The sequence below is a fragment of the Palaemon carinicauda genome, chromosome 21 (genome assembly GCF_036898095.1).
Source record: "Palaemon carinicauda isolate YSFRI2023 chromosome 21, ASM3689809v2, whole genome shotgun sequence".
NCBI lineage: Eukaryota > Metazoa > Arthropoda > Malacostraca > Decapoda > Palaemonidae > Palaemon > Palaemon carinicauda.
Genome location: NC_090745.1, coordinates 115,098,030 through 115,123,029, shown reverse-complemented (window position 1 = coordinate 115,123,029; position 25,000 = coordinate 115,098,030). Strand labels below are relative to the sequence as shown.

At 34.7% G+C, this 25,000-nt stretch overlaps 1 protein-coding gene across 2 annotated transcripts; it reads right to left on the bottom strand.

The window, feature by feature from the left end:
* Positions 1-6,748: 6,748 nt before the first annotated feature.
* WDR79 (WD repeat domain 79) lies at positions 6,749-23,518 on the bottom strand. Of its 2 annotated transcripts, none has more exons than XM_068344424.1 (11): positions 23,385-23,518; positions 21,823-22,266; positions 21,433-21,527; positions 20,638-20,764; positions 17,859-17,945; positions 17,219-17,355; positions 16,097-16,180; positions 13,944-14,059; positions 13,112-13,241; positions 7,532-7,658; positions 6,749-7,071 (listed from the first exon to the last, which is right to left on the bottom strand). In XM_068344424.1, exons 2-11 carry the CDS (start codon positions 22,242-22,244, stop codon positions 6,906-6,908), a joined length of 1,491 nt encoding a protein of 496 aa, XP_068200525.1. In that variant the 5' UTR covers positions 22,245-22,266; positions 23,385-23,518; the 3' UTR covers positions 6,749-6,905. The 2 variants fall into 2 exon arrangements, with proteins under 2 accessions (XP_068200525.1, XP_068200524.1); XM_068344423.1 differs by lacking the exon at positions 23,385-23,518 and adding an exon at positions 23,259-23,372.
* Positions 23,519-25,000: the final 1,482 nt, after the last annotated feature.

Genomic DNA, 25,000 nt, shown 5'->3' with positions numbered 1-25,000 from the left:
CATGTCTGTTTATAGTCTTTTTATACCAGTCTATACCGGCAAATTTTGTCAGCTCATCAATCCATCCTTATTGATTCTTTGAATAATTTCATTCATGACCATTAAAGAAGACATAAAAATTCTTTCATTCTTGTCCTGGTGTTTTTCTGACAGATTTAGAACTTTTCATTTTGAAATGGTTCCATTAAAAGTAGCTTTCGTTTCGAATCATCTTGAAGTTTGTCTTTGGATATTGACGAGTTGTGTAGTACTGTTACCCTTATCAGCAGCAGCTTAAATCTCCAGAAGTTATAACCGGGGCAGGAAATATATATTGGTAGACATTATTGGAATCTCTCATAAAAAGCAATCATTTAAGAGTCCTTTTTGAGGCATAACCATTACGAGTGGATACTGCTTCAAGATGTTTGGGAGGAGAATTCTGTCAACAAACTGTATTTCTTTCAATGACAAAAATACTGTACAACAAAAGCTGTGTGGTTTATAGCGAGAATAACATCAAAATAACAAATGAATATCCAGTATTCTTCTTGTAGTGAAGGACTTCACAAGGTTTCAAAAGGCTGAAATAATGAATAATCTTGAAACAGCAGTGAAATTCCTTGAAAACCCCCATCGTAGAAGAGCTGGTCATTTGTATAGAATTTCTCCTACAAAATAACAGGAGTTCAATAAAAGCTAAAGTTAAAGTTTTAGGTAGTTGGGAAGAAAAGTAGTGTATCTTTGATATACAAACCTGAAATTATGTCGGCGTACTCTGTGTATACGATGTAAGAATATAACACTAAGAGCCCTTTCAATGATACTTTAAACTTATGGGTGCTTTACGGGACCCATTTCCCTTCATGAGTATTATAGTATACTGCATAGGTATACATATTTCCTAAACATCAAAGAAAGAGTCTGGGAACATGAGAATTAGAGAAGAGTAATCTGTTAATGAAGTTATAGGAAAAGAGACGTGATGTCGACCAGTGTGAATTCCAAAAATATCAGGGAAAGGATATTGAAAAGGACTAAAATCAGATTGCAATCGAAGTATAAAGATTATAATATGAAGACAATAACAAGAACTTATCAAACATCCAAATACCTATAAAAACAGGACCATAGGAAAGACTGTAAACCAAAATAAAAAGTAATTTGTAAGCATCTAGTTTCGTGTAAATAAGAAAGTAAACTAAAAGATTTGAGATGGTATTTAGGTGATATGGAATAGGGCATCCTCCCGTTGCACACAAATTCTTGAGAGACTAATTGATATGTGTTAACATGGAGGAAATTTGTGTATGGATAAAAGAGACTTTCATTGCCCATTTTACATCCATTGTCTGTGGATCTTTTACTTCACTTACGAAAACCACAATTCTAATGTAGAGAAGTTCTGGCTACCTCATTAATTAAGTACTAGGAAGACCTATTTAAAGAGATTTAAGATCGTAACTGGCAACATCAGTAACTTTAATTCATACCACTTCTCACCAGAAATTCTAGTCCTCTTCTTAAGCTGTTGAACAGCATTGACTCTGGATACATATTGAACAAATCAAGTCTAAATGAATTACTCAAAATACTAGAGCGACTATGAACCATACCATGCCAACTAATCTTGATGAGAATTACAGCAGTTACTTTCAAGTTACAAAATCTAGACATTGATTCCCCACTGGAAATATCACAGGAATTTGAGAGACATAAGAAAGGAGTACATTATATGAATATACAAAGTTTCTGAACACTAAATGAAAAAGATTTGGAATTAAAAACAAACCTCTTTGCAGGCTAAATTAATAAACCAGTCTATAAGAATCAAATACCCATACATAAAGAAGGAACTTTGATGACATTTCACTTATAATCTTTAAAGCTTACAGAGACAGTTAATTTTCATTAAGGGTGTTATGTTTGTAATATTAATATAAAATAATTAAAAAAAAAATTGTACAGAGGAGAATTTATATCGACATTGCCAATACTGTACAATGAAACAAGTATTACCTTGTATCAATATTCACCTACTACGATTCCTTTGAAAGTGCAAACAATTTGAGAATGACTCATTCAAAAATAGATAGATCACTAATGTTTACTGTACTGTGTTTGGTTACTCTTGCTTTGATATTATACTAAGTCAGGCTTGAATATAGGACTAAATAAAAGACTAATTTTCAATGTTAGGTATCACAGTAATTCATCAACATTTTCATACACTTATAGATGTCTATATTCTTTACTATTCCTGTTTTATAATCTTTTAATCTCTTTTTCAGTAACATTGCCCTGAAGAAGCATCCACCAGTATAACTGTCATAATGAAAGCAGCACAGAAATTGGACACCATCTCTCAGAACCCCATAACAGACATGGGAAAGGTAAGTGTTATATACTTGACTGAGTGTTGTACCTACTGTACTATCATAAACTTTACATAGTGTATATCTCTTTCTCATTAGTTATGCAGCAATTATGGTTTTAAATGATTTCTAATTATACACAGGACTTGGACTTTTTTTATAAAAGGTGGTTGAGTTTGTATACACAAATGCCATTGCTGTACATAGATTACTCTTGCTTCGAAAGCAGTTAACAGATGTATTTAGTGAAATCAAAATTCCACATCCTTGCAGACTAAGTTGTCTCTCCACTCCATGTTGTGCAAGAATATCTTGCATTTGAGGGTTTCCTTTATGTAGAGTTTTGGCAAAAAGATGTTCCTATGTGTTGCTCCCCCTCCCACCCATGCATACAAGACTCGGTGTTGCAATTAATGATGCACCCTTGGCTGGCTGTGGAAGTTTCCGCTTTTCTTCCTCATGGTAGAAACATCGCAAGGAATATTGTTCAGTCGGTCAAGTTGGATGGGATCTATGGAATTTGGCCCATATGACCCAGTGTTGTAGCCAAGTAGGCCATTCAACTCCAATGTTCCATTTTGAAGTATAATCAGAAAGAGGATGGAAAAAAGAAAGTAGGGACATATATTATAAGCTAAAGTGGATGTAGCTGGGAGTCAAAGGGACACTGGTGCCTACAGTATGGGGGTACTTCCCTTCTCTGTGAGAGTCCTCATTAAGAAAATTATCTTAGGTTTATGCTCTACAGGGTTAGATATCTAATAAGCTCTTCTCTATTGCACAATTTCTGCCTGTATTTTTATTGTGTATAAGTTTTGACGTATGTCCTTCATGATTTTATATAGCTTCTAATTGGCTTCCACCTTCCATGACTACCAATTCTGATCAGTCAAACATTTTAATCCTTATGCTCAGTCTATTATTTTTCTTCTAAACAAAACATCGGTTTGTTATAAAATTGAAAAAGGATTTTCTAATGAACTCTTACCCATGAGTTTCAGTTTTAAATACCAATGCCTCATCATACGATATTTCAAACTTACCTATTAATAGTCAAACACACTTTTTACTTTACCCAGATTGTTCTTATTGTTTTAATATCTGCTTTCTCAATACTGATTCTATTTGCCAGTATTTCTAGAGAAACAGAAATGTTCTACCTCATTCAAGATCTACCCTAAAACAAGCAAGCCTTCTCTTCTTTCTTTTCACCACTAGTACCTTTACTGTTGTGCATATAAAAAATCCCTTATTCTAATCAAATTATAATGCCAAGCATTTCTTGTGAACTATCTGTTACATTGTTTACAAATTAATACATTCCTCCCCAAACCTCTTCTGCAGTACTCATATACCCCAGTTCCCACGATGAACAATGTTTGTGTTGACTTACAATCCTCTCTTTTTCAATATAATTAAATACATTTCTTAAATATTTCCAAGACCTCTCCTAGTGATTCTACTTTCAAGAAATAATTTCCAAGAGACCTCACTTCACACACTAAAAAATAAATAACTACAGTACCAAGAGACCTCACTTCCCACACTAAGTTGGAACTTACTGTACTTTATTACTATATTAAACAATTAAGGACTTGGTGCTGATATTTGATAGGAAATAACATTCATCTTTGATTCTTCTGACAAACCAATCTTGACATATTAACATCACTAACTTTAGGAGTTTTTTCAATACACTGTCTTTGTAATGCCAGTCTAATTACGTATCTTCATACAATATCAAATGTCTCGAAATATTAAAAAATTCATGTTATAGCTTTTCCAAGTTTTTATCACGATAAAGATTACCCATGGGGCTATTTCTCATCACAAAATGTATGACTGACGAATGCTAATATCAACAGTTTTCCAAGATTTTCTTATCGCGTTATCCAATAATGTCATGGTAGGTTCCAACAGCCTTACTTTTTTATCATTTTTACTTAGTGGTGCATTGCCCATTCTTTTGTATAAGACTGTTAACATGACTTTTTCTACTCTTCCTGTGTCCAAGTCCACTTTCCAATGACTGTATTGCCTATAGCTCTAAATAAAGACGCAGCTAATTTTTCAGGGTGGCACTAAGCCTTAATAGTTCCCAATTCTTTTTAAGGGTCTCCTGAACAATCTTCAAACTATATTGGGTCTCAAGTAACTTGTATAGATTGAAAATCTGGAAAAACTTTGTTAGACATTTGTTTTCCTGTATCAATACTGTATTGGAAAATTTTTCTCCTAGTAAAAAATCAGTACAGTATTGCCTGTGAGCAGTATCTTACACAGAAACAGCTTTTAAAAGCCCTCAAGCTGACTTTTGAGGTACTGTATACAGTACCTAGGCCTACTTATTTTTTCTTATGTCATCTCAGGTTTCACCACCAACATGCATTTCAGTAATAGGGACCTTAGGTTAAACTACCTTCTGCAACTTACAAGCTAGTCTGGCCTAATTCTGATTCTATTTCTTTATCAGGTTAGATTTTTGTACCATATAAGCTGTTCCACTTTATTACCAAATCAGCCTTGCTGGTAGGTTCCACTTCTTCACATGTGATGCTCCATATGTCATGCAAGTCTTGTACCTCACACTAATGAAGTTATCCTTGTTTTATTTTAGCATTTTTTTCTATAACTTCCACTAGCCTTTACTTATGTAGCAGTTAAAATCAGGTCATTACTTCTTGATTGGTTTGGTATAAATATACTGTAGTTTTCTTCCTAAATTACATGGGTATGTCTTCCTTTGGTTATTCATTGTGATGCATCTTTAAATGTAACACAAATAAGTTATATTTGAATACAATCGATCCTTACCCATAGTGGGTGCCTTTCTGCGGTACTGATTGTTTTTATCCATTCATTAGCTTTAATGTGTAGACATTGATGATGAATAGGTAAATGTCTTAAACTTGTTCAGATTAGGTCAAAATTAAAGCAAAGGAAATTGAGTAGTCTAGTGATTATGATCAGTGTTTTGATGACATCATCTAGTAATTACATCATTTCACGTTTGAAGCGTTGTCAGAGGAGCAACCAATGACGTAAAAGACAATAACGATAGTTGAGATCTTTCTATTAAAGTAGATAATCTCACTGGTCAAACGAGTTCAGTTTTATATTGTACTTGATAAATGTCTTGCAATCTTCCGCAGTCGTTCTACTTGCCGTTTCTGATGAGACTGTCTCTACAACAATCAATTTTGGCCTAACTTTGCCTTTAACTGTAAATTCAAACGTCAGAGATGGCATTACTGAAAGAAAAACCCGAAGACTTGAATACTTGACACAAGCATCAATCATCAATTAAAGGCATAATAAAACTGACGCATGCCAAAGTAGTTGCGCTTCTTAAACAAAAGCTTAAGCTACTCTACATCCTTAGACAAACTCCATGACAGTTCACACTCTTTAGTCTAAGACCTACATCATGCTGTATTTCTTGGATACAATCCTCTGTTAGTCTCAATTCATTAGACAAAAACCTAAGTACACCTGCACTGCTTCAACGAAGTGTGAGGTTAGTCTAAATTTATTTGACAAAAACCTATGTCCAATGACATTTCTTATACAGTAGAGAATCCAACGTTAGTCTACATTCATTAGACTGAAACCTGTGTCAGATTACATTTCTCAGACAGAATATTATGCTAGTCCATATTCATGCGACAAAAAGTTTGTTAATCAACATTCATTATATGAAAAACTTGAGTTCATTTGCCTTCCTCAGGTAGAGTATAGTATTGTACCGTACTATATTAGTCCTTATTATATAAAAACCTAGAGCCACCTATATTCCTTAGACAATCTTGTGTTAGGCTATATTCATTAGGCAAAAACCTGTCATTCTACATTCATAACCTAAATAAAGCAAAATATTTTGATCAAGATTAAAACTGATAAAATTATTACAGCATATCTCTACTGTACTCATTCACCAAAGATGATGACAAGAAAAGTAACTCTTGCTTATGGTTGTGGGAATACAGAAAAAGAATGTACAGTACAGTATGAGTATGTATGTTTCTCATTCAGCATCTATTACCTTTAATGTAATGATGCCAATTATTTAAAAGTAATCAGTCAATCAGCCAAAATACCATCATGAACATGATCTCCCAGGAGCTTACATAATTCATTTCTTCAGAGGTTCTCTCCTTCTCTGAGGTTTTTCTCCACCTCTAACCTCAGCTTACACTTGGAAAATAATCAGGCTATTAAAAAGAAGAGCTTATATAAGCATGGAAAACTTGCAAATCTGAAGCTGTGATGTGCTGTTATATTTATGCATCAAAAATTTTAGTGTTCTATTATCAAAATAGTTCTATTGACCTTTAATGATAAGTTTAATCTACCTTTTATATTACTAGTTTGTAAAAAAAATAGATACAATCTTCTTTGTTTTTTATTAACATTCTATGAAAATGCTTAGCAAATATAAGTACATGAATGAGTGAATCTGAACAACAATGATCTTAAATGACACACTGAAAAAAAGGAAACTACAGAAATTCTAAGAAAGAGAACATCCATGAAAGTTTGATTATCTCTATATCATCCCATCCACCACAACTTTACAGAATTTTCATAATTGTTTTTTCCATACACAAATAAGGGTCCATCATCTTCAGAATTAGATTCTGAGCCAGAAAATGACTGCGGCTCTGGGAAGTGACGCTGACCGGAGCTTGTGGCTAGTACCGGGTAATGTGGATTTAGGCTGTGTGGGAAAAATCAAAATTATGTTAGCATATATGATAGATTTAAAAGATATATATTTGGCTTATTCCTCTCATCTAATATTTTATATGTTATCAATACAGTATATATTTTGACACTTATTCATATCACCAGGCTACAAACTGTATTTGAACTGTGCTTCAGGCTACAAACTGTATTTGAACTGTGCTTCAGGCTACAAACTGTATTTGAACTGTTCTTCTATTATGCAAAACAATAAAGGAGTACTATTTTACATATGCAGTAACTGCTAACTATGCAGTATAACAGATAGAACTGTAAATTTATATTTACCAAAAAAGGTCTATATACTGTACTGTACATTTAAAATGTAAATTCAAATGAATTCCCTTCACTAGATTGAAGAAGTAATCCATACCTTTTAGGAAAATTTAGCTTGAAAGTAATTACAATAAAACTAAACTATTCTAAAAACTTACCTCACACCATTACAGCAATCTTTATGCGCAACAAATTTTGCAGACGTCTTGATTGTTATTGGTTCATCACCATCAGGAAATGGCAAATCTTGCAAGTTCCATTTAAGAACTGTTCCATTTGTGGTTCCTGCCAATATAATGTGAGCGAGTAAACATATCAATCTTATACAGACAATACCAGCTTGTGACTGGATTACATTATGACTGACAGGTCAAAGGTACTGAAACCTGACAGGAGGTACGATTGTGAAATACACCATCGCACACATTGTGGGCAAAGCTTGAAAGTCTTTGCAGTGTCCCTTCACCACCACAAACTGTATTGCATTTATATTCTTATTATTGATTTAATTTCCTTATTAGCTACACAGTACAGCTATTCTTTGTCTATCGCAATTTCTACCTGTTAAGAACAATTTCTTCAGGCCACCAAAAATGTGGAGCAGCTGTCAACTGCACAGCTTTTTAAAAATCAAAATTAAAACACAAAATCATAATTTAAAGGGCAAATATTAGTAGAAAAGAAAGTACTGTAGTAAATTCTAACTACAGTATACATTAATACAGTACATTTCTTTAAATGTTTACCGATTTATATTGTACACTACTGTACACTACTGTACACTACTGTGGCCGCGGGGGCATAAAACAATTAGAATAGCGCCAACGTTATCCCTGCGTGTCGTAAGAGGCGACTAAAAGGGACGGGACGAGGGGGCTGGGAACCCCCTCTCCTGTAAAAGTATCCTGTGAGACAGCAACAAAGAGATGGAGCTGGGGGGAGAGTGACTGCTCCCCGCACTCTAGTTTTGAGGTGTTTGAATGTGCGTGGATGTAGTACGATAGAGAGTAAAAGATGTGAGATTGGAAGTATGTTTAGAAGTAGAAGGATGGATGTATTGGCCTTGTGTGAGACAAAGATGAAAGGAAAGGGTGAAGTGATGTTTGGTGAAATGTCTGGTAGAGTGTCTGGGATTGAAAGGGGAAGAGCGAGAGAAGGTGTGGCTTTATTGCTGAGTGAATGGATGACAGGTAAAGTAGTGGAATGGAAGGAGATATCATCTAGGTTAATGTGGGTAAGGGTTAGGTTGGGTAGGGAATGTTGGGCGTTAGTCAGTGCGTATGGGCCAGGTAGTGAGAAAAGTGAAGAAGAGCGGAATGAGTTTTGGAATGAATTAACTAGGTGTGTAGAAGGACTGGGTAGAAGGAATTATGTAGTTGTTATGGGTGACTTAAATGCTAGAGTGGGTGCTGGAGAGGTAGAAGGTGTCATTGGGAAGTATGGCGTACCAGGTGAAAATGAGAGTGGTGAGAGACTGGTAGATATGTGTGTTGAACAAGAGATGGTAATAAGTGCTAGCTTTTTTAAGAAGAAAGATAAAAATAAGTATACATGGGTAAGAGTGGCAAATGGAAGAGTAGTAGAAAGGGCATTAATGGATTATGTGTTGATAGCTAAAAGAATGTTTGGAAGATTGAAAGACGTGCACGTGTTTAGGGGTATGGCTAACGGTATGTCTGATCATTTTTTAGTGGAAGGAAAATTGGTTGTAGCAAAAGAGTGGGGGAATAGAGTAGGTGGATGTAAAAGGGAGCTAGTGAGGGTTGAAGAGCTAATAAAACCTGGGGTAAAAAGTAAATATCAGGAAAGGTTGAAAGTGGCATATGACGAGGTGAGAGTAAGAGAAACTGGTAATTTAGAGGAGGAGTGGAAGTTAGCAAAAGAAAATTTTGTTGGGATTGCAAGTGATGTATGTGGCAAGAAGGTTGTTGGAGGCAGCATGAGGAAGGGCAGTGAATGGTGGAATGAAGGAGTGAAGGTAAAAGTGGAAGAGAAAAAGAGGGCTTTTGAAGAATGGCTGCAGAGTAATAGTATAGAGAAGTATGAAAAATATAGAGAGAAAAAGGTGGAAGTAAAGCGCAAGGTACGTGAGGCAAAGAGGGCAGCTGACCTGAGGTGGGGTCAGGGACTGGGTCAGTCATATGAAGAGAATAAGAAGAAGTTTTGGAAAGAAGTGAAGAGAGTAAGAAAGGCCGGCACAAGAATTGAAGAGACAGTGAAAGATGGAAATGGAAGGTTGTTAAAAGGAGAGGAGGCAAGGAAAAGGTGGGCGGAATATTTTGAAAGTTTGCTGAATGTTGAGGATGATAGGGAGGCAGAGATTATTGCTGTTCCAGGTGTTGAGGTGCCAGTGATGGGAGATGAGAATGAGAGAGAGATTACAATAGAGGAAGTGAGGAGAGCACTAGATGAAACGAGAGTAGGAAAAGCATCTGGTATGGATGGTGTGAAAGCTGAGATGTTGAAGGAAGGGGGTGTGACTGTAATTGAATGGTTGGTGAGATTGTTTAATGTGTGTTTTGTGTTGTCAATGGTACCAGTAGATTGGGTCTGTGCATGTATTGTACCACTATATAAGGGTAAGGGAGATGTGCATGAGTGTTGTAATTCAAGAGGTATTAGTTTGTTGAGTGTAGTTGGAAAAGTGTATGGTAGAGTACTGATTAATAGGATTAAGGATAAAACAGAGAATGCAATCTGGGAAGTACAGGGGGGTTTTAGAAGAGGTAGGGGTTGTTTGAATCAGATTTTTACAGTTAGGCAGATATGCGAGAAATATTTAGCAAAAGGTAAGGAGGTGTATGTTGCGTTTATGGATCTGGAGAAAGCATATGATAGAGTTGATAGGGAAGCAATGTGGAATGTGATGAGGTTATATGGAGTTGGTGGAAGGTTGTTGCAAGCAGTGAAAAGTTTCTACAAAGGTAGTAAAGCATGTGTTAGAATAGGAAATGAAGTGAGCGATTGGTTTCCGGTGAGAGTGGGGCTGAGACAGGGATGTGTGATGTCGCCGTGGTTGTTTAACTTGTATGTTGATGGAGTGGTGAGAGAGGTGAATGCTCGAGTGCTTGGACGAGGATTAAAACTGGTAGACGAGAATGATCATGAATGGGAGGTAAATCAGTTGTTGTTTGCGGATGATACTGTACTGGTAGCAGACACAGAAGAGAAGCTTGACCGACTAGTGACAGAATTTGGAAGGGTGTGTGAGAGAAGGAAGTTGAGAGTTAATGTGGGTAAGAGTAAGGTTATGAGATGTACGAGAAGGGAAGGTGGTGCAAGGTTGAATGTCATGTTGAATGGAGAGTTACTTGAGGAGGTGGATCAGTTTAAGTACTTGGGGTCTGTTGTTGCAGCAAATGGTGGAGTGGAAGCAGATGTACGTCAGAGAGTGAATGAAGGTTGCAAAGTGTTGGGGGCAGTTAAGGGAGTAGTAAAAAATAGAGGGTTGGGCATGAATGTAAAGAGAGTTCTATATGAGAAAGTGATTGTACCAACTGTGATGTATGGATCGGAGTTGTGGGGAATGAAAGTGATGGAGAGACAGAAATTGAATGTGTTTGAGATGAAGTGTCTGAGGAGTATGGCTGGTGTATCTCGAGTAGATAGGGTCAGGAACGAGGTGGTGAGGGTGAGAACGGGTGTAAGAAATGAGTTAGCGGCTAGAGTGGATATGAATGTGTTGAGGTGGTTTGGCCATGTTGAGAGAATGGAGAATGGCTGTCTGCTAAAGAAGGTGATGAATGCAAGAGTTGATGGGAGAAGTACAAGAGGAAGGCCAAGGTTTGGGTGGATGGATGGTGTGAAGAAAGCTCTGGGTGATAGGAGGATAGATGTGAGAGAGGCAAGAGAGCGTGCTAGAAATAGGAATGAATGGCGAGCGATTGTGACGCAGTTCCGGTAGGCCCTGCTGCTTCCTCCGGTGCCTTAGATGACCGCGGAGGTAGCAGCAGTAGGGGACTCAGCAGTATGAAGCTTCATCTGTGGTGGAAATGTGGGAGGTTGGGCTGTGGCACCCTAGCAGTACCAGCTGAACTCGGCTGAGTCCCTGGTTAGGCTGGAGGAACATAGAGAGTAGAGGTCCCCTTTTTGTTTTGTTCTTGTTGATGTCGGCTACCCCCCAAAATTGGGGGAAGTGCCTTTGGTATATGGATGGACTACTGTACTACAAAAGTGTAGTCACAAATATTCTCTTCACTGAAATATACATTGACAGACTGTACTACACACTTATCATTTTCAATGATTACAAATATATCCCTCGCTCTCTCTATCTCTTTAAAATCTTGACGCTGATGTGAAATTACCTTTAGTTTAAACAGGTAAATACATTATGGTATAAGTCAGGTATTTATTTTTCATTTATATTATGTGTATAAAAAAAAATGAGAAAAGGGATTGAAAATCGGTTGACTCATTATGTGGAGTGGGACAGGACAGGGCTATAACTGTAGTAGTTTAAAAATATACTCTTTTATAGTCAGTTGTACAGGTACTGCATTTGATTTTCAATACAAAACTCAAAGTAGAATATAAATTTCCTCAGTTACCGTTTCCCTTTCAGCCCATTTCAACAATGACATCTAAGCTTTCGAAAAACACTAGTTCCTTAACATTGGTAGCAAAAATAAGTACACAAATAAACTTCCTTCTGATCAAGATCCTTCTGCTTTCTTTCTTTATTTGATCTTAAGATTTCTCTTCACAAAGTTCAAAAAGTACTTGCTTCTTAAATGTCACTGTATTCATTACATATTCATATCTCTTTCTGCTTTCCTATTTCAACAATTTTATAGTTAATCCTTATCAAATTCATTATGGTCATGTAATCTTTACCCAAATTTTATACTCACATTTACTACCACTTTTTACTTTAAAATGAGTAGACTATTTTATTCTATTCATTTTAAAATACTATTGTATCTTGGTTACATTTTTGTGCAAGAAAGTTGCCTGAACTGAGCATTTTTTTAATCATTGCTTCAAAAAATCAAATTGGCATTAGTATGTATGGTATAAACAAAGCAGACAGTATCAGCTACATGTATTTATAAACCAGATCTAAACAATCTAAATGAAGAACATATCTAACAGTAATATCCAAAAAAAAAGATTTCTTAAACAGATCCTACACTGATATAGTACCAATATTTGGTCATTTGTAATATGAGGTATTTAAAGAATAATTCTTGAACAGGACCTAGTACAGAAAGGGATAATAAATGAACAAGGAGTAAAATTTGGGACAAAAACATAAAATAACCTGATAATTGAGTGACCTGAGATCTTACAAACATAACGCACACACACCCTAAACCTCTCCACACTAAATTATACCCACACTGATGAACTGTAATGTGTAGAAATAATGGGATAAATAAACCTAAGAAATTTTTCTTTAAAACTTGGGAAAGAAAAAGTTAGCTAAGCTTTTTTCTGAATACTATTGAAATAAGTCCTTTCACTTTCTATGACCATTGCTCACCCTAGCAGTGGAGATATTACCCATGGAACTTTTCTCATTTGGACAAGAAATTCACCACTTACTTTCTTATAATAACTAGACACTGGGGCTTTAGTAAATGCATATGCATACGAATTAACAAACAAGATTATTTTCAAGTACTCTACCTCAACATCAGAGAGCAGATATGTAGGACTAATTGAGCAGACAAAACAAGAATAATTAATACAGTAAGAAACCAAACAATTAAGAGTCATGAAGCTGAAGCACTTACCTGAAATAAGGTAATTACTGGAATGTGGTTCTAGATCAAAATAGATCCTTTGGTTAGTTTTTACCTCTCTTCTAAATGACCACAGGAGCTTCCCCGGGTTCCTAAGATCCCAGCACAACATTTCATTGTTCTGTAAGACAAGTTACATTGTATAAGGCATTCTGAAAATGCACTTGTCAAAATTTTATTGGAATACAAAGAATGGAAGACAAAGTATAAGTATAGCTAATAACTTTGTACCAAAGATAAAGATAATTTTACAAAATAATATCTAGAATAAAAGTCATTTGACCTTTGTTATTTGAGCTTCTTAAGTAAGTTGACAAGTTGAACTAATTATCAATAATTCCTTTTAGTATAAAATACTGCTCTCAATTTTGAAAATGCTTTGTCTTTTTCCTCATGAACTATCAAATTGACTTTTCACAGTTATCACATATGTTGCATAAGATATTAATATAAAAAATATGCAGAAGAGTGCAATTTCTTTTGAAAAATTACTCAGTAGGAACTTGACAATATGATTTTTTGGATATAATAATTATTTTGAAAAAATACAGGTAATTCTTATTTCAAATAATTAACTAAACAGGTAGCATATCATAGCTATAATTTTTCAATACGCCAATGTATATCTGAATATTATTTATAAGATGGAGACAAAGGAGAAACACAAAGTTTGAAAAAAGGAAATAAAGGAAAAATTATTAATGTATAGTTAAAACTGCATAAATTCTTATGTAATTATGTACAGTATATGTACACTCCCATATATCCTATTCAAGTAAAAATTAAATCTAGGGTTTGAGAACGTAGCATGATCCCAGCTTACCATACGAGATCCGGAAAATAGTTTAGTACCATCAGAGCTAAACTGGATATGTGTTATGCCCCCAGGGCAGCCATCTATCCGACAGAATAACGCATTCCTGTCGGTGCTATAAAGGCCTGTAAATGAAGGAAACAAATAAGTTTACCCTTGAAATTCTGTTGGAAAAATTAACATTTTGTAAACTAAACACATAACGATACATGATATAAAAGGTCCTCAACCTAAAAACTTAATAGGTTCCAAGAAGCTGTTTGTAAGTAGAATTTTTTAAAATTTTGTCCTAGGGTAGGCCTAACCTGAATCCGTGCCCATGATTTCCAGCTACGTAAGGACATGAAACTAATAAATATATTTGTACACAAGTAAATATTTCTTCAAGAAAATTAAAATTCTGATAAAAAGAAAGATCTCTCTCTAAAATCGTTGGATGTGTGACCTACTAATGATGCAATAGTCATCGGTACATAACATCTCTAGGCTAGGACTTATTATTCAATTCATAGAAGTAGAAGCACCAGTGGAATACACACACATATAACTGTGTGTGTTTGTACATATAAACACACACACACACATATATATATATATACCGTAGTCAGGTTTCATATGGAATAGACATTAGGTTATTACAAATGTCGTTTTGCGTACTGTATTAAATGATATGGTATTGTTTTATTACAATATTTCTTTATTTTATCTATGTTATTTTTGGTTGAATTTGTATTTGTATCTCCCAATGTTTGTAAGTTGGTTGGATCAGTAAAAATATCTTATAAGTACAGACGGTCCCCGAGTTCAGTGATACAAACTTTATTATACAAGATGCTTTGCTTTGAATAAAGCACACGTTTACAAAGAGACAGTAACAAAGGAAAGGGACATCAAGTACATAAAATACTGCAATGTAGGCAAGAGCCATAAGCACAAAAAACTTTGCAGCAATCATTAACCCTTTTACCCCCAAGCTCTTTGGAAATTTCCAACCCTTAACCCCCAAGGGGTTATTTTTTTCCCTGCATATTTTGCAGTATATTTTTTTTAAATTGCTCTAACAGCCTTAATTTTTGTCCTAGAGAGGTCAGATTGGTCTCATTCTCTTGGAAAATGCCTGAATTTTTAAAAAAAAATTATCAAAAACATGAAAAAAAAATTTTTTATAGCATTTTTTTGCATGGACGTACCGGTACGTCCATGGGGGTAAAGGGATGGGTTTTGTGAAACGTACCAGTACGTCCTTTGGGGGTAAAAGGGTTAAAATAAGTACCAGTAACTAAAATGTATATTCACAGAATTCATTCAAACCAGTAAAATTGTCCAATGAAAGCAAGACTACTCTTCGCTCTGAGAGATATATGTACTGTACTCGTACAGTATGAAGGTATACTGTACTTTTATACATTAACCTTCTGATACTATTATATACACATTCTTTTATATCTTTAAAGCATTAGAGAAAAAGTAATGTCTGCCATTTTTTAAATGTACTGCAATTACAGATAGGTTACAATTAATTTTTTCTGATTTTTTTTTTTAACATTTAATTTTCTTGACTTAATGGCTCACTTCAAAAGCAAAATGATGCAAAAACAGTTAAGCTTTGGCTGGCAATCATCAACACATTCAAAATACAGACAATATAAGATTAAAAAAATTATTACTGCCTATACATCACATACAGTATATGGTACTGTATCTGTAATTCTTTTGAACTAAACACTGGATAGTATTAAATTGCCTACATTTAGAGTGATTGATGCTTTAAGTATAAAATTCACCTAATAATTCTGAATTGCTATTCAAATATAGGATAGTTTTATTGTAGAGAAATATTGAAGGTTAACCCATTAACCCCCAGGCTATTTGGAAATTTCCAACCCTTAACCCCCAGGGGGTTATTTTTTCCCAGCACATTTTGCAGTATATTTTTTTAAATTGCTCTAACAGCCTTAATTATAGAGAGGTCATGTTGGTCTCACTCTCTTGAAAAATGCCTGAATTTTTTCAAAACATTATAAAAAATATGAAAAAAAAATTTTATAGTATTTTTTTGCAAGGACGTACCAGTACGTCCATGGGGGTAAAGGGATGGCTATTGTGAAACGTACCAGTACGTCCTTTGGGGGTAAAAGGGTTAATAGTCAGTCATTGCTCACCTAAACTTCCAATATAACTCCCAGCAACAAGCACGGAAGGCAGAACAGGGTTAACAGCCATACAAGAAATTATTCCAGGCTGATCTGTAAAGATAAGAGATGTTATAGTTAGCAAAATGCTTAATATACTTTTATGCACCCAAATCCCCACTGAAGGGTACTTCCTACTGACCCTTACATTATTATTATGACAAGCGAAGCTACAACCCTAGTTGGAAAAGCAGAATGCTATAAACACAAGGACTCCAGCAGGGAAAAATAGTATTAATGAATAATACTAAATGGGCATTGCAGAATCCACTTACTAAGCTGCAAATTGTTTTGTTTTTCATTCATTTTGTCTAAGCAATTTCTGCAACTAGTACATACTTTGTCTATCCTTTAAGAATGCATTCTCCAACCAGTCCTATGACTCAATGGTTGACAGGGGTTTATTCAAACTACAGTTCCATATGTAAAAGAGTTTTCCATGACAGTGTTTTGATCATGCTTTGGTAAGAACCAGTATTCTATTTTACAAGCATAAAGACTTCATAATGCCAGACATCAGTACCAATTATAAACCTTCAGTTAGGTTGGTTGGACAAAGTCATAAGACCCAAACCAGGCCTCTTTTCCCCCATAACTCTATTATTTTTTATACACATCTAACTTATTCTTATGGCAAAAAGGAAGCTATAAAACCCAAAAATAGCGATGTTTTACTACCAACATTTAAATATTTTGTTAACGAGACTACATAAAACCTTGGCAAATCTAATATCTCACACTTTAAAGGGCTATCATTGATTACACTTGTCAAAAGCTACTAAGGCAACATTTGCCTGGTTTCTCCCATATGAATGTAAAGTATTCACATTTTGCATAATGATAATATTAACTAGCGTAGTTATGTCTACAGGCAATAAATAATACTTCTACAAGCAGTAATAAATTGCATGCAGTAGATTTACACTACAGCACCAAATACAGTACTTTATAGTATTTCAGAAGCAAAAATTTATTTTTCTTATACTGGTAAAATATAAAATACAAGCTTGCATCTTAAAATTACTGGTAAATAAGCAAAAAGTCTAAGATATTGGATATAAGCAAAGTAAAAATACCAAATCAATACTCTACCTTTTGCACCAATCTCAACAAATTCTCTGCCTGGACGAGATACTTGGAATACTCTGATTGCTTTATTGAAACCACAAAATAGCTTTGACCCATCTAAACTGAAAGTAATACTGTGAGCTGCAACAAGTTGATCTAGGCTGGAAAGGAAGAAATAGGTCAGATAGTAAAAATAATACGAATATGAATTATGGCTCTCATTACAAGTATGTGTAGCAACTTTAACCCTTTTACCCCCAAAGGACGTACTGGTACGTTTCACAAAACCCATCCCTCTACCCCCATGGACGTACCGGTACGTCCTTGCAAAAAAATGCTATAAAAATTTTTTTTTCATATTTTTTATAATTTTTTGAACACATTCAGGCATTTTCCAAGAGAATGAGACCAACCTGACCTCTCTATGACAAAAATTAAGGCTGTTAGAGCAATTTTAAAAAAATATACTGCAAAATGTGCTGGGAAAAAAATAACCCCTTGGGGGTTAAGGGTTGGAAATTTCCAAAGAGCCTGGGGGTAAAAGGGTTAAGACAAAGAGTCCAGATATACGTTCACATTATGAGAATATTTGTGAGTATTGCAGAGGATCTTGTTGCAAAGATTAAAACATATTTCATTAAAAATAAAATTATACTAAACTCACTGATCATATGGCGAATAACTGCAAATGAGCTTGCCATGCCAAGCATCCCACAGGTGTACTGGACATCCACGACACGTTACTGCAAAACTTGATAAGATCAAAAAAATTTTAGAACATCTATTTATTTTAGTATAAAAATACTGCTAAGTATTGATGTCTTTATTACCAGTCAAGGCAAATAAGACAGTATAGAATTACTTATTAAAAACTAGTAAAGTATTGAATAGTCGACTAGTACAGTAGTTAGTCTGTCCCTAGTGATTCAAGGCTGGTGTCTCACCCAAATAGCTCCCTCTTGTCTGTAACTCCTATGACATGCTCCAATCAGAGGGATTAAGAGATAGGAACCAAGTAAAATGTAGGTTTGCTTACATCTACAAAACAAGATCTTTCTAAATATGTATTTATGTATATAACAAAATTACCAAAAAAAAAAATTCTCATAACATATTGCTATTGAGGAGATAGGTGACCGACCCCAAAGCTTGACGTATACCTATAGTGTAGTCGTCTTTCTATTCTGTCTACTGAGGCTTGAATAAGATGGTTAGTGCTCAACTGAAATGTCTGTCCTTTATCTGATCTACCGGATATCCTAAGTTGTCCTGGCCTTGATCAGCATGTCAGTCTTCCAATAACGAGCCTAATCTCTAGGTAGATTTTCAGAACTTTCTTTTTTTTCAACCTCAACACAAACAAATAGTTCTACGAATAATTCATCTTTACAATGGCCTTCTTACAATATACAGAAGGAAACTGATCCTTATCTCAATTGGTCATTTAGAAATGGGTTCTAACAGATAACAAATGGCAGCTTAACTCCTACTAAGTCTTGGCTACTGTCTAGTCTGCCTATAATAACTGGAGCTCCTATGTTTAGGTTCATTACACTCAAGTTAAAAGTTCATCTCAATGTTAGATATTACTGATTAAAACCAGGAATTCTTTCATATGCTAGTCAACATTGTAAAGTACTCGCTCTCAAAGCAAGACACTTCTTTTTAATTACTGCTGTGATAGCCTTGTGCCTTTTCTTCCCTATAAGATTCCTAAGCATATACAAGTTCTCCTGCTAGGCAACCCTTACAATGTTGAAGACATAAAAATATTATTGCTCAATCACAATTAGCTTAGCTAGTTATTATTATTACTAGCCAAGCTACAACCCTAGTTCGAAAAGTAGGATGCTATAAGCCCAAGGGTTCCAACAGGGAAAAATAACCTAGTGAGGAAAGGAAATATATAAACTACAAGAGAAGTTATGAACAATTAAAATAACACTTAAAGACAGTGACATTAAAATACATCTTTCATAAATAAACTATACAAAGAGTCTTATGTCAGCCTGTTCAACATACTGTAGAAACATTTGCTGCAAGTTTGAACTTTTGAAGTTCCGCTAATTCGACTACCTGAGTAGGAAGATCATTTCACAATTTAGTCACACCTGGAATAGAACTTCTAGAATACTATATAGTATTGAGGCTCATGATGGAGAAGGCATGACTATTAGAATTAACTGCATACCTAGTATTACAAACAGGATTGTACTGTCAAATAAGATCTGAAGGCAAAGGATGGTCAGAATTATGAAAAACCCTATGCAACATGCATAACGAACCGAACGACTGTGCCAGAGATCAATATTTAGATCAGGAATAAGAAATTTAATAGACCGTAAGTTCCTGTCCAACAAATAAAGATGAGATTCAGCAGCTTAGCTTCACAGCTTACCCTTAGCAGTAAGAAACATCTAATAAGTACCCTAATCAAATAATATTTTCCATCCATATGCCACAGGTCTTTTCTGAAAGCTGAAATATCTGCACTGCCTAGAATACAACTGATTTGTTCTCCCACCACTCACAGTGGATTAAAGGAATAAGCATACCTGAGATCACGAAAAATTATACTGATCTCTTGTAGTCAATAGCAGAAACCAATTCATATTTTCACACACATTGCATGTATGGTACCCTGTCTTTAGCATCAGCTTTTCCCCTGTAATTCTCCCTTTGCTTGTAGGAGAAATGAGAGTCTGGAAACAACCCAAATTTAAAGCAAGCCTTTACCCAGTAAAAGTATGTGAAAGATCATTTTACTAAATTTACAGTACCTCACATTCCTTCACATCTGAAACAGCGTTCCAAAGACATAAAAAAGGAGAAACAGTGACAAACTATGAAAATGCACCAAACCACTGTAATTATCACAGCTACAAAGCTTACAAAAGCAGCACATTAGATAATCCTTTATATGCTGATGAACTGGGCATGCAAAAAATTGACTGTGATTTTCCGTTCTGTGAAGAGATACTGTGTAGACCGCTTTTCTTTGAATTTCTCACCTTTCTTTAATTATAATTTTGTTTTTAACTGGTAAATCATTCTCTGTCTTCGGCCTTTGAAAAACCATAATCAACTCACTAAAAGTAATATGTTTGTTATTCATAAGGCCTCATCTATAATTGTATATGGAAAACTTTCCCCCTTGAATATTGTAGTTAACCCGGAAATATGCTTCTGATAATACTCAATAAAATATTCCTCTGAGGAATGAATCACAGACTCAGGATCTGCTTAATTGTTAATGTCAAAAGTGAAAACTACCTAATTTGCTTTGTAAACATTACAAAAAATAATAGGAAACACAGATGGGCTAGTGAAAATAGGAATTTAAACAACCAAATGGTGAACTTCTAGCCTTAAAATATACATGCATTTCTTGCAACCCTAGCCACAAAGTACAAAAGAATGCTTGCTCATCTGCATCTCCTTACCAACATGACTCTTCGTTACTCGAATTCATTCCTGGATACCAGGTATAGTCATAAATACATTCCCCTTCTTTCATGGTTAAAGCTGGCTTTGTGTGCTTCTGAGAATCTTCAAAAAACCAGCTCTCATCTGAAATAACACATGAATCATTGTTTCAGTGTTTTGTTACGCATTCTAATATAAAAGCATTTAATCTAAAACAATTATTAGAGTACATTATAAATACATGTACAGACAGGCCTGAGGTTACTTGATGTTTCAAATAGTTGTTAAGGTTTATAATTAAAACTTTATCCATTACTTTACATCATCCCTTAAAAATTAGCTTCTTTCCATTATACTACCGTACTTCTCGCTTTAGCCTCCAAAACCTTATAAAAACAAAATATACCATTCCTTTCACTAATTAATTCATTTCAGAAGCTGGTTTTCTACAAAAGCTTTAAATTCTCTTATTTTATCTTACTTCTAAGATGATTATTTTATAGATTTTATCAGATGATACGGGCGTCAACAACCATTTTTGTCCTTATGCGAGAGAACTTTAAATCATTCTTTAACTAGTAAATATATAAGGCTTATCACATACAGTATATTAATTACATCAAAATCCTTACAAATGGTTTTAAGCCAGTTATTCCCAATAAGGGTCAAACAAGCAACAAGTTCTCTCCATTCTCGTCTATCTTGTCACACCCAACTTCACAAACGAATTGCAATTAAAGTTACCAGAACTTTTGATTAAAAGATAATTTGATTTATCCACATTGATTTAAAAAATACCAGCCACACATTACCTTGAATATCTCCACATGCTACACGAGATGGGAGGTTGAATATCCGAAGCGTATTGTCATTGCATCCAACTAGCAAGCAAGACCCATCAGGAGACCTGCCAACAAAAACATCCTATTGTTTTATTTTGGTTCTTTCTAGTTCAAGCTAGTAAATGCAAACCAATTTTTATAATGCAATATTCTATTATCATATTTCTGTATACTGTACTCTATACAGTAATAATAGAAAAATGCAAGTTTGCAATCGATAAAAATGGAGTTACTGTATTGAATTTCCAAATCTTTTTAAATGACGCATTACTAGATATTATACAAATACATATAAGGTAAAAAAAAAACAGAAACTACACATAAGGTAAAAAAAAAGAAGAAAAAAACACAAAAACTCACCATTTACAGCCTTTAGTGAAACGATCCCCTGAAGACTGAAATTCTTTTTCAAAACTAAGAGCCAAAAGAGGGGCAAATGTCTCTTTAGCACATTCTTTATAACTGGCTGCCTTCTGACCATTAACTAATTCACATTCTGCACTAGGAACTTTAGACTTTTTATGGCCATCACCCTCAGGGCCTGGCAGGCTACACGCTTGGGGAATATCATTATCAATTAATTCCATTTGTTCTGTACTTTGCACAGCATAGTTTACTTCTGAGATTCCTGATTTATCACTATCCTCTGAGACAGAAGGATTTTGAATGTCTTCTGGAATATCATCACTAACACCGTTAGCGCTTGAAGGTGCGTCTAGGAACGTCAACAAAGCTGCTTTCTTTGCAGCTAAAGCTGGATCCTCTTGCTCGTCCTGTTCCATGATGCTTGAATCAGTTTCAGCTCTGAAAAAATTCTTAAATGTTACAATATTGAAGTAACTTGTATAAGCAGCATAATACAGTACAGTACTCAAAACTGAAATAATAACCTTACATGGCATTACATGCAGTTGTAAAATTGCTATTAGCCTTAAAAGCTTTAAGACAGCTCATCAACTGAATGAATTCTTAAATTCCAGTTATCACTGCTAATAACATTCTTTAACCGCCTGGTTGTCAAATTGGAAGAGGTGCTTGTGGAATAAAAGTACTTGGGTGCCCCTGGAAATTAACCTCGTCAATAATGCCATTAAAATTTTCCTGTTGACTCATGATAATTGTTTGCCTTTTAATATCATTATGAATTCTGATGACAAAGTTCAGTTAAATTCAAATGTAAATACTTGCGTACCTTATCATTAACACATTCCTTAAGTCTACAAAAACTTATTTGAAATATTATATTGCCTCCCTAACCGAGAGGTGTTGCGAGGTGTATGTATGATAGCGGCCACCAGTATGTATGATGATGGCTGACTAAGAATATAGTAGTGTAAGGGGGTTGCAGGGGGCCGTGCAGGTAAAGACATGGCTTATAGGTTAGGTTAGGGGGGGGGAAGTTTAGGAGAACTGGCCACTGATATACAAAGGCACCGAAGCTGCATTTACTAAGGTTAGGTTTTATTGCTTTGAGTAGGCTTTGGCAACATGGCCTGTACTATTGCATTAGACATTGGCAATGCAGGCTAAGACTAGTTATAGGCTAGATAAACTAGTACAGGGTAAAACTATTATATAGACTAGTTAAACTAGTGTAAACTAAGCTGCATATAAGGCTAGATAAAGCGCGTTAAAACTCGGGTAGCCTACGAAACGTGTTTTTGGCCCTACCGTACTGTAGGCTACCTCAAAAATAATAGCACTGGCTTTGGCATAGACAATTTGTCAATTATTATTTAACAGAAGACTTCTTTTATTAAGAACAGGTAACGAGTAAGTTTCAGTAAGGTACTTACCCATCAGTAGCCATCTACTGCCTACCGTGGCTACAGTACTTGGCCGGTATTCTACATAAGCTAAAACATTTATTTCAGGTACATTCAAGTAGATCCTATGCTAGTTTACAATTAAAACACACTTACCTATCATTAAGCACTAAATATTAGTTTTTCGTTCGTGTCCTTGGCTGAATCTGAACGGTGTTTGTTTACAAAATTACAGAAATCAAACGTTGCTCTTGGAGTTACAGTAATAGTATTTATAATCATTGGGGTGTATCTTTGGCACGGCTCTCTTTAGAATGGCATCTACCCCTAAAATTGTTTACATAAAAACATCTTGAGTCGTTTTATTCTGATTTTCTTTTCTTTTCTTATTACGTTTATCAAAATTATCTTGTATCCTATGTTTTATTATTTAACGAACTAATCTTTTTTTTTTCTTATAACCCAGTTTAATATGTTCCTTTCATTTTATTCTCGTTTATCTTCATTTAAAGAACTAATCTTTCACTCTTTTCTTGTTTGCATTTGTCTCACAAAATGAAATTTAATTGTTTACCTTTTATGCTTCATTCAAAAGACGAATCTTTCACCCTTTTCGTGCTTTTCATATAATTACGTACTTAAAAGGCTGTTTTCCTGGTCATATCACAACACAAACCCTATGCCAACCAAAATGTCTTTGCCTAAGCCTAATACATTCTTAGGTATGAAGAGTATCATACAGCGTATTCCACGTTAATTGTCAAATCTACATTATTCTAGAAATTTATTAACAATTTCTTGGTCGCTATACAAACCCAGGATCCTTTTTTTTCATTTACATATCCTATTACACCATTTAGGAGATGATATAACTTATTCATGTCTTTTGCTGCTTCCTGGAATTTTTTCTTATGGTAATAATTTTATTTCTTATAGCAAAGGAAACTTTCATGTTCTCCTTATTTCTTTTGGTAAAAAGAATCTAACTCTTTTATTCTTATCTGTTATGTATATTATTGCAAATCATATACTTTTTTATGAATTTTCGCATCCTAATGATAGTTTTATCCTTTTTCAAGTTCCGCATTAGCCAACGTATTTCCTCGAAGGGTCTCTTCAAGACTCCCATCAGTTATTCGTATTGAAAATTATTCATACATTACACGTTTATTTATTTATTTATTTTTTTTATTTATTTTTTTTTTTTTTTGATATGGAATCGTTTTCGTTCATAATACAAATTTCCCGTCCTTCCTTCCTTCCTGCTGCACAGCCCCCCCCCCCCTTTTTTTTTAAAGCTATGGTAAGCAGTTCTAGAAAAAGGACACTCCCAAATCAGACCATTGTTCTTTAGTCTAGGGTAGTGCCATAGCCTCTGTACTATGGCCTTCCACCTTCTTGGATTAGAATTCTCTTGCTTGACCGTACACTTGGACACGCTGTTCTATCTTATTTCTCATTCTCTTGTTTTATGAAGTTTTTATAGTTTATATATGAAAGATGTAATTTAATGTTGTTACTGTTCTTAGAATATTTAATTTTGATTGTTTACTACTTCTCTTGTAGTTTATTTCCTTGTTTCCTTTCCTCACTGGGCTATTTTGCCCTGTTGGAGCCCTTGGTTTTCATTTTTTTCAGTGATACATTATTAACAACTATTTTTCACTTATTTTTTTTCTAATTTGTATACTACTTTATAGCAGTCTCTTCTAATTATATTTCATTTTTATTCACTAAAATAAATTTTCATTATCCACATTTTTTTCAGATCG